The following is a 10,832-nucleotide window of genomic DNA, read 5'->3' on the forward strand; positions in this document are numbered from 1 at the left end:
TATATATATATATATATATATATATATATATATATAATCTGTATTTGTATATATACATGTTTGTGTATATTATATTTTTATATATTTTTTTTTTGTTCTTTTTCTGCTGTAGTTTATGTCATTAGGATAGGGCGAAGAAACATGGAAAACTGTGCTCATCCATTAATTGGTCAGTTACAGCCTATTTTCAGCGAGCTACAATCGAGCACAGTTGCCACACTTCAGTCTGTTATATTAAAACTGAAATACATCATTGAAGACGAGGGTTATAATTTCTTTCGAGGCGGTGGAGGTAATCAATATGGGGCATCCAATGCAGGAGTTCCTAACTGGATTAACGCCCAAGTAAAGGAATTATTTAGTAAATCTTCTACTCAACTCGCAGGAGTTCTATGTGCGAAGGCCTTACTGGATGTTGAATACATGGCGGCTAATGGATCAACTCAATTTTTTCTAGAGTTGTTGGAAAGTTCAGTAAAAGCAAACGATCATGTGGTATCTGAAAAGGCAGCTGAAGTATGGGGTCTTCTTCTTAAGAATAGTGGTAGTTTTGCAGAGAGAACTGCTGATTTGCGTCTTAAAAGTTGCATTAGCGACCTTAAAGAAGGAAAAAGTACGGTGGATAAGGTTTCCTCTTGTTTATTTCTCCATCAACTTTTAATACACACACCATCAGCTTTTGTACCGTATTCAGATATTGTTATTGAGAGACTTCATATGGTGTTGCATGATCCATCAGAACGTGTACGGGAAAGTGCTGCAGACGCTTTACAACATGCACTTTCCGTAATGAATACATCTGGAGATGCAAATAATATTAAAAAATGTCAAGAGTTTTTCTTGACAGATTCTTTACGAATATTAGACTCTAAAAAAAGAGAAGAACAACATGGAGGAATAAAATGTTTTAATGCTATACTTACTTCTATTACAAGGGAATCAGCATCCTATGGTCCTAGAGTATCCCTTTCCTCTTCTTCTTTGCGTTGTATAAATGAAATTTGGCAATTTGTGAATATACATATATCCGAACCGAATACTCCTCCTGATATTAGGCGAGAACTTATGGATTCCCTTATTCTACTCGCAGCATATGATCCTATAACTTTTAAAGAACGTTCCATTCGAGAAGTTTTGGCAACCGCATCTGTTGTATTTCGATCGACATCAAGTTATGATGAGAAGGCTATGATGTTTTTAGGAGTTGGAAAACTTTCAGCAATATTAAAAGATCATGTTAAAATATTTTTAGATCATATGATGCCTTATATTGAAGAAGGACTTACTAGAAATAATAAAGGTGATCGTTGTTTAGAAGCTGTAACATGCTTTGCCACCTTTGCAGAAGTAAATCCTGCCGCCGTACGGCCATATCTTCGACAAATTTTAGCTTCTCTTTTCTCTGGTCCACCTACAGTTGGATTTGCAAAAGATATTGCACGGATATGTGCGGCTTTTCCAGAATTACGATCAACATGTCTTTCAAAAATGTTGGAATCCACAAAGGCACAATTACTTCACACTTATCATCGTCTTTCCCATGGTGTAAGTGAGTATGATGCGGAAGCGGGATTTCCTTTACAAAGTTTAAGAGCTTTAAGTACATTGGATTTTAGGGGATACTCTACTCTACCATTTCTTTGCGATGCCGTTATTCGTTATGTTTCTTTTCCACATGAGGAATTACGTCGAGCGGCAATTAATCTTTGCTTTAAACTTGTTCTTTCTGGTTGTATGGGTCCACAATCACCGTGTAAGTGGACACAAGAGGGTGTTGTACTTCATCATGGTCGTGATCATACACGACTTATTAATACCGTAATAGAAAAACTTGTAAACGCTGCTGTTTCAGATCCAGAAAGTGATATACGTTTACATACATTGGAAAGTTTTACAGAAGAATTAGATCACACATTAGCCCTTCAAGAAGTTGTGAGTTCTTTATTTCCAGCTTTATATGATAAACATCAGAATCGATTAGCCGTTGCACGACTGTTAGGTCGTGTCTCTCGTAGGAATCCTGCTCATATATATCCCATGATGAGAAAAATTATGGTCCAATGTGTAACGGAGATCCAATTCTTTGAACACCCTAAAAAACAAGAACAAGCCTTTTCTATTTTAGGAGCTATTATAGAATCTGCACCTGGATTGGGTAAACCATACGTATCATCTCTACTTAAGAGTTGTGTTGTGCGATTACATGAATCCTCACAACAACCGGCTGTGTTAACGGCACTTCTCTCATGTGTTGGAAAACTTGTTCGATATGCAGAAGGGGATGATGTTCGTGTTGCCGCTAGTATACGTCCAACCGTTGTACAACACATTTTAGATTCATCCCATTTACCAAAAAAACGAGAAGCTTTGCGAACACTTGGGGATATTGTTCGAGCCACTAGAGATGTTAACGTTTTTGAAGATCATCCAGAACTTCTTTCTGTACTTCTTCAAGCTCTTCATGGTGGTTTTAAAGAAGCCTGGCCTGTTCGAAATGATGTTCTCCAACTTATGGGAATTATTGGTGCTGTTGATCCTATTCGAGTAAAAGAGATTCATCGTAAATCAAGAGTTAGTGATATTGGTAAAGAAGTAATGCCATTTTTTGGATTTCGTGGAGAAGATTCAATTGCTCAGACAGTTGTAAATAACGTATTACATATTCTTTCTTTACCTTCTTTAACAGATGATCAGAGTGTACGTGCAGTACGAGTTGTTGTAAACATTCTTTCATTAAAGGAACTCTCGCCTAATTGTCTTGTGACAAGTTATGCTAGTATCATTTCATCAATCTTAAAACAAGTACGTATACAAGTACGAAAACGTGAGGAAATCTTGAAGTTACTTACTTCACTTGTTTCTCATATAAAGGATTATGTACGACCACATCTTGATGAGCTCACTTCAACCGTTGCAACTTTTATATCGACTTCTGATATCTCTGTTCTTACTGAAGTTCTTGCTTTACTAAAACAGATAAGAAGATCTATTCGAGAAGAATTTAGACCATACTTGTCCTCTCTTCTTGTTCCAATTTTAAATGTTGTGGAAGAGAATCCACAAGCAACGAGTGAAAAAGTTTTTGATTTTTTCGCTGCGATGGGATCACTTTTGGAGGATCATTTACACAATGTTTTACCAGTAGTGTGTAATGTTATTGTAAACACTTCATTTTCAGTTACATCTAGGAAAGACGCTATATCTACACTTATAAGTTTCGCAAAACAACTTTCTAATCTTAATTCTCATGCCTCTCGCTGTATTCACTGTCTTTGTCGTGTTTTGAAAGAAAAAGATGGTATTAAGTTAGAAAATGAAGATTCCCTTGGTGATATTGCTTTAACAGCTCTTTGTGCTATTGCCCAAAATTTAGGAAAACGATTTGAAATGTACACCCCAATGGTTTTTCCTGTTGTGGCTAGTTACTATGGAGGAATGGGTGATAAGTATAAGCAATTCTGTAGTATTTTATGGGAAATTATTAGCATGAGGAAACATCCAGAGGTATGTGGATATCAGAATGATAATAGTGCAATACGATCTTCTCTTTCTCATCTTGATAATAATAATAATAATAATAATAATAATAATAATAATAATACTAATACTAATACTAATACTAATACTACTACTACTACTACTACTACTACTACTACTAATAATAATAATAATAATAATAATAATAATACTACAGAGTTTGATTGGAATGGTTCTTTTGGTGCTTCTGATGCTGTTGTTCGTTTGCATATTACCTTACCAAAACTGGACGGATCAAATGAAGAAGATTGGAATCACTGGCTACTACGACTTGCAGTCAGTTTACTGCGATCAAGTCCTTCACCTTCGCATCGATGTGCATTAGCTCTTGCTGAGTTACATGAACCTTTTGCACGACAGATGTTACACTCTGCATTTGCTACTTGTTATGCTAAAGTGGATGAGAATACCAGACGTGAAGTTGTTGTTTTGTTAAATAAAGTTCTACGTGGACCACGGGTACCATCGGAAGTATTACAGGAACTTTTAAACTTATCAGAGTATATGGAACGTCTTGAAATTCGTCTTAGAGCACATGGTAAAGAAGATGGAATAAATTCTTCTAATTTGAGACTTTTTGACCTTTCAACATTAATGGAAAGTAGTGAAAAATGTAATTTATACTCTAAGGCTCTTCATTACGTGGAAATTGAATTTTTTGAAACCATTAGAGACTATGAACGTAGTGTACTTCGTGGAATTCCTAAACAGCTTCCTAATGAGACACGAAAAAGTCTTTTACATCTTTGTGAAAAAAGTATTTATTTATGTAGTCTTTTAGGACAACGAGAAAGTGCTAATGGAGTATTAAAATTTATTCAACAAAACTTTTCAATGCTTACAGGACAAAAAGTAACAGAACTTTCTCAAATGATGGATGCCCAACTCTTTGACAAATTACAATGGTGGTCACAAAGTCGTATGGCATATGAAAGACGTCTTCAACAGGAACCAAATGAAGTTTCTAATATGGTAGGGTTAATGAAAGCATTAGATGCCTTGGGATGTTATCCTCAAGTACTTGATATGTGGAAAATATTTATTTCACGAGTAAGCAAAAAAGATGTTAGTGAATTAGCTCCTATGGGGGCTCATGCTGCGTGGCTTATGAGACGTTGGGAGGATATGGAACAAATTACTACTTTTATGACGGAAGAAGGATACATTGGAACAACTGCGGTTTTCTACAAGGCAGTACTTGCAACATGGAAGAAAGATTCTCGTGAAGCCGATAGACTTATTAAATTATGCCGTAAACGCTTAGATTCTGTATTTTCAGCTCTTGTGGCTGAAAGTTATGATCGAGCCTATGGTCTTTTTATTGGTATACAACAACTTAGTGAACTGGAAGAACTTTCACTGGCGGCACGTAATCCACAAAGTGTTAGTCATTGGCAAGAGTTGTGGGAAAAACGACTCCAGACAATGGCATATGATGGATGGCCTGGTACGTTAGCTGATCATACATTAATGATTCCACCTTCACAGGAATTGGATATGTGGCTTCGTTTTGTTAGCCTTAGTCGAACAAATGGTCGAGAACGTGTTTCAGATGAAGTTTTATGTGAACTTTTAGGGAATCAATCTATTGAATCTGCAATTGAAAATAAAATTCCACAACCTGCAATTGCTTTAGGAGCTTTTCAGCATCTCTATGAAACAAATCAAAAAGAACGAGCTATTGAATTGTTAGAACAGTATGTTGAAAAAATTGAACAAGTAAATATGCAGCTTGTTAATCGTGATCGAGAAGATTTAGCTCTTTGTCATGCCAAACTAGCGGAGTGGTTGGCTCATCGTAAGAAAACTCAGTATTCAATGAAATCATGGCAAAATATTATGCGTCATTTACATTGTGCTACAGAGTTAGATAGCAAAAATGGAACCATTTGGCATACTTGGGCTCGTTTACATCATGAAGATGCTATGAAAGTTTTACCTGGAAAATCTACCCCTGATATTGAAAATATTTTATGTGCTATTAATGGATACCTTCGAAGTGTATTTCTTTCTCAGGAATTAGAAGACACTCTTGGATTTCTCTCACTTTGGTTTGCCTATGGTTCAGTACCAACTATACAAGGAAATTCTAGTATCAAGACTGGAATTCAACAAGTTAACCCAACCGTGTGGCTTAAAGTAATACCTCAAATTATTGCTCGTATCTACTCTCGTGATACACCTGTAGCGGAATCAGTCTGTCTTCTATTATTTATTATAGCAAAAGCTCACCCACAGGCTATTCTATATAGTTTGAATGTTGCCAATACAAGTCATCAAGGAAAGAATTCTGGTGAAAATGTTGAACGACAAAAAGGAACTCAGCGTGTACTTGCACGAATTACAGAATCTCATCACAATGGGAAGGCAATGGTTCATGATGCTGCCCTAGCTTGTAGAGAACTAGTAAGATGCGCTGTATTATGGCCAGAATTGTGGATAGATGAACTAGAAAAGGCATGGTTTCAATGGGAAAAAGACAAAGATGCACGTAATGTTATTCTTTCATTAAGACCTTTACTGACACAATTAGAAACCCCAGAAACTATGGCAGAATCACACTTTTCAGATGAATTTGGAGAACTTCTTGGAGAAGCTTTTGACTGTGTTGAAAAAGCTATATCATCGGGACGAGAAAGTTATATGGAAGAAGCATGGAGTAGGTTCCGAGCAGGAGCTAAGAGGATGGGAGAACAGATTAAAGGTATGTCATCACTAGCTTTACAATTGGTAAGCCCGCGATTGTTGCAAAATGGGAAAGATTTATCCCTAGTTGTACCTGGACAATACAAGGAAAATGGAAACTATCCAGGAATCGCTTACTTCCAAAGCGTATTAAAAGTAATGAATTCAAAACAGCGTCCGAGACGTATTTTTATTAATGGCTCAGATGGAGTTTTATACAAGTTTTTATTAAAAGGTCATGAAGACCTCCGTTTAGATGAACGAGTAATGCAGTTACTAGGTTTTGCAAATACTATTTTAGAGAAACACTCAGTAACAAAACGTTATGAATGTCTTATTCAAAACTATTCTGTTACACCACTTAGTGATAATGCTGGTCTTGTAGGATGGGTAGATCATTGTGACACTTTACATCAAATTATCAAAGAGTATCGGGTTCATTCTAAATATCTAAGCACAGAACTTAACCTTATGCGAAGTATGTATGATGATTTGCATCATCTTACGGTTATTCAGCATGTAGAACCTTTTGAGTTTGCATTAGAGAATACTGAAGGTGCAGATCTTGTTCGTTCCTTATGGATGAAGGCTCCTAGTGCAGAAACATGGCTGGAAAGACGAACAACATATGTTTGTTCTCTAGCTACTATGTCAATGGTAGGTCATATTTTAGGACTGGGTGATCGTCATCCATCAAATCTTATGATTCATGCATTCAGTGGTAGGGTAGTTCATATTGACTTTGGTGACTGCTTTGAAGTTGCACAAAATAGAAGCACTTTCCCTGAAAAGGTACCCTTCCGCCTTACGCGGATGCTTGTTAGGGCTATGGAGATGGGGGGTATAGAGGGTCTTTTTCGTCATGGATGTATCAAAGTGATGAGCGTTTTGCGTGAAGAGGGAAGTAGTTTACTGGCACTCTTGGAGGCATTTGTTCACGATCCGCTGGTTTCTTGGTGGTGTGATGAGGTGCAAAGTGGTGTAAACGGAAATGTGGATGAAACCTCTGCAGGGCCAAATTCGGTGAGAGGATCATTACGAACCACAGACGAAGATTACAGTGTGGGGAGTCTTCAGGCAACTCAACGGTCCGTGCAGCGTCGTGCGGGTACCCAATGTGAGGATAACCAAGGAGATGAGGCTGCACTCCAGCAGACTCGAAAGGCTAAAAGTGTTGTGAATCGCATAAAGGAAAAATTAGAGGGGTTCGACTTTCCCCAAGTTCGACAAAGTCGTGACGATGAAGGTTTCACAGTGGAGGAGCAGGTTTCGAGACTGATTGAGGAAGCCACTTCAAATGAAAACTTGTGTGTTCAGTACTCTGGATGGTGTCCTTTTTGGTGAAGTGGTGAAATGGTGAAGGTTGCTTCTGAGAAAAGGAAGGACTAAAAGAGAAAAGGAAAAAGAAAAAGAAAAAGAAAAACAAAAACTCTGTATGAAGAAACATGCAAGAAAGAAGGATGAAATTGAGTTCATCGGTATGCAACATTCTATAAAAGTGTTACAAATACCCACTTTTCATAAAGCTTTCTTACTTGGAAAACCACAGGATATTTTGGTTTTTTCTTCTTTTTTTTCTTTTTCTTTTCTTTTCTTTTCTTTTTCTTTGTGTTTTTATAATGCTCTTCTAATTTACATGACTTTGTTTTCTGTTTTTCTCTAGTTGTACACGAAACTTGTACGGTTCTGCAATACCACTTCTTCCCTCTCCTTCCACTTCCATTCCCACTCTATATCTTTTCTCATACTACCATCTATGTTACATTAGTGATACCCACCAAGTGAGAGAGCGCACATACACACTTACTCATCAGATGGCAGACGAGATCCAGGTCGAGAAGCAGGTGGAAGAAACCCCCATCGCCAGGATGGTGGATGCAGAGCCTGAAACCCTTAAGGATGCTATTCGCATCGTCGTGCGCAAATCACTGGAGGTAAACGGACTTGTCCGTGGTCTCTCCGAGGTTGCCCGCGCTCTCTACCGCCGCACAGCACACATGTGCCTTCTCGCAGCTGACTGCGAGGATGAGGAGTATAAGAAGCTCATCAAGGCATTGGCCACCCAGGGAAACATTGACTTTGTGGAGGTCGAATCACGTGAGGAGCTTGCAGAATGGGCCGGTCTTCAAAAGACAAAAGGAGACGGTAGTGTAAAGACCTTCAAGTGTTCGTGCGTTGCTATAAGGGATTTTGGAGAACGTACAAAAGCTCTTGAAATGCTACTTGGTCAACTCGCAAATTAAAAAAAAAAGCAAGATGTTTCTCTCTTAAAGTGGTTACACAAGCATTCTCTTTATCATTTCACTAAGTATACTTTTTTTTTATAACTTAAATCTGGTATATTCCTGCATTATAATACTTTAATTACAATTGTTTCACTTTACATTTTCCCTCTATCCCTAACAAAATCAAAATCAAACCTTATTCTCTCACTCTTCCTCTTTAAAAGAAATTTTCAACCAAAACGTAGTTTAATAGACACCTAAGGTTTACATTGATTATAGTTTTAAGGTAGTCTTTATTTTTACTCATTATGATCAACAATATCAATTGACAACCACTGCGAAAAACCTCCATTTCAAAAAAACTACAGCCCCGCTCCGCAGACGTTCCGAAAAACACACTAAAAAAAAAGAAAAAAAAAACAAAAAAAAAAACCTCTATTCCTTATTACAATCACGACTTTTTTCAACAATCAAAATGAAAATGAATGTTTTTTTTTTCGTTTTATAAATATACTCAGATGTGTGGTCGCCATCTTTCTGCGATATTTTACGTCCGTTTTGCTCTGTTCTTTCATTGGTTCTCCGTTTATTTTTTTTTTTTTTCATTGCCTTTACCCTCCCTCGCATTTGCGTCATTTCATTTCTTTTTTTACGTAGATATTAACCGCAATAATATTATCTGCGACAAGCGAAAGTAAAGCACACTCAAAAAAAAAAAGGCTCCGAGAAGAAACATGACGACGGCTCCTGTTGAGTACCCTATTGAGGAGAAAGGACCTGACGATGCACCCGTAACATCAGACGAGGCCCCTGCATTCTGCTCACTGGAGAATCTGAAGGTTGCACAGGTGCAGGTGGTTGGCGGTGGTTTAACCGGCTTATCAATCGGCTTCGTTGGTGTGTACGCCAACTTCTATCTGACCTCTACAGACTGTTCACTGTACAAATCAGATACGGCCTGCAGCACAGTAAAAAATGCGCAATGTGCATGGAACACCACAACAACTACATGCGGGTGGAAGGACTTCACGTGCAGTGCCACGTACAACACTGAGGCTGCGTGCCTCGCAGACGACAGATGCCACTGGGTGTACAGTGATAAGATTTGTAAGAATCCGGTTGGATACAGTTCGACCTACCTCGGGATCTTCGCTGGTTCCGGTGTAGTCAGTGCATTTTTCGGATGCATTTTTGCTGGGAAGTTCATATCACGATTCGGGCACAAGGTGTCATTTTTGGTTATTGGCATCGTTTGTATTATTGGATCGGTAATGTGCCACATTGCTACCGCTGTAAATCAGTTCTGGGTGCTGTGCGCTGGTCGTTTTCTGCTTGGTCTCGTACTGGGTCTCGCAACTGTTGTTGCCCCAGTGTACGTTGACCAGAACGCACACCCGAAGAACTCCAAGATGGATGGTGTGCTGCTCCAGGTGTTCAGCGCATTCGGTATCATGTTTGCTGCTTTGATGGGGTTGGCCCTCGGACAAAGCATCAATTTTGAGAAGGATGCAAGAATGGTTGATCGAATGCAGGGCTTCTGTGCCTTTCCGACGTTGCTGTCGGTGATAGTTCTTGTTATTGGCATCTTCTTGAAGGAGAGCAAGACCAAGTTCGTTGGTGAAACTGGAGCTGGTGAAGATGCACTTGACCCAAATGAATACAGCTTCATGCAGATGATCCGACCTCTGGTGATGGGGACTGTGGCTGCGGTGGCGATGCAGTTCACTGGTTACAATGCTGTGATGAATTATGCGCCGATTATCATGGGGAGCTTGGGGATGCAACCTCTTGTGGGTAACTTTGTGATAATGCTGTGGAACTTTGTGACGGCACTGGTTGCAATCCCGCTTGCCTCATGCTTCACGATGCGTCAGCTGTTTGTTGCGACCACTCTTGTGGGATCTGTTGCATGTTTGTTCCTGTGCGGTGTCCCTGTGTATCCTGACGTTGCATCAACAAACGTGAAGAACGGTGTTGCAATCACTGGGATTGCTGTGTTCATTGCTGCGTTTGAGTTTGGCCTTGGTCCGTGCTTCTTCGTACTGGCTCAGGATCTGTTCCCGCCATCGTTCCGTCCGAAGGGTTCCTCCTTCATGATACTTCTTATGCTTGTTTTTACTTTTGTCATCAGTGTGTGCTACCCGATTGCGACGAACGGCATCTCTGGCGGTCCGTCTGGTAACCAGGACAAGGGCCAGTCAATTGCCTTCATTTTCTTTGGTTGCATTGGTTTGGTGTGCTTTGTCGTGGAGTTGTTCTTCCTGTTCCCTTGGAAGGGGAGCGATGCGAAGGCTACTGATGCTGAGTTTCCAGTGGAGATTGATGAACAATCACCAATTGAGGTTGCCACTCCTCAGAACCGACGGGTAGCATGAGCGGCGTTAC

General features: G+C 39.2%; 3 protein-coding genes across 3 annotated transcripts; all 3 read left to right on the forward strand.

Annotated features, from left to right (window-relative positions):
* Nucleotides 1-141: 141 nt before the first annotated feature.
* TM35_000341900 (putative target of rapamycin (TOR) kinase 1) lies at nucleotides 142-7,566 on the forward strand (the record flags this gene model as incomplete). Its single annotated transcript, XM_029029088.1, has 1 exon — nucleotides 142-7,566. One exon carries the CDS (start codon nucleotides 142-144, stop codon nucleotides 7,564-7,566), a length of 7,425 nt encoding a protein of 2,474 aa, XP_028879644.1.
* Nucleotides 7,567-8,036: 470 nt separating this feature from the next.
* On the forward strand, nucleotides 8,037-8,465 carry TM35_000341910 (40S ribosomal protein S12; the record flags this gene model as incomplete). The annotated part of the gene is made up of 1 exon (XM_029029089.1): nucleotides 8,037-8,465. The coding sequence occupies one exon, from the start codon at nucleotides 8,037-8,039 to the stop codon at nucleotides 8,463-8,465; it is 429 nt and encodes a 142-aa protein (XP_028879645.1).
* Nucleotides 8,466-9,181: 716 nt separating this feature from the next.
* Nucleotides 9,182-10,822, forward strand: TM35_000341920 (hexose transporter; the record flags this gene model as incomplete). Its single annotated transcript, XM_029029090.1, has 1 exon — nucleotides 9,182-10,822. One exon carries the CDS (start codon nucleotides 9,182-9,184, stop codon nucleotides 10,820-10,822), a length of 1,641 nt encoding a protein of 546 aa, XP_028879646.1.
* Between the last annotated feature and the right edge of the window lie 10 nt (nucleotides 10,823-10,832).

This window comes from Trypanosoma theileri, assembly GCF_002087225.1.
Source record: "Trypanosoma theileri isolate Edinburgh chromosome Unknown TM35_Tth_34_V1, whole genome shotgun sequence".
NCBI classification, from domain to species: Eukaryota; Euglenozoa; class Kinetoplastea; order Trypanosomatida; family Trypanosomatidae; genus Trypanosoma; species Trypanosoma theileri.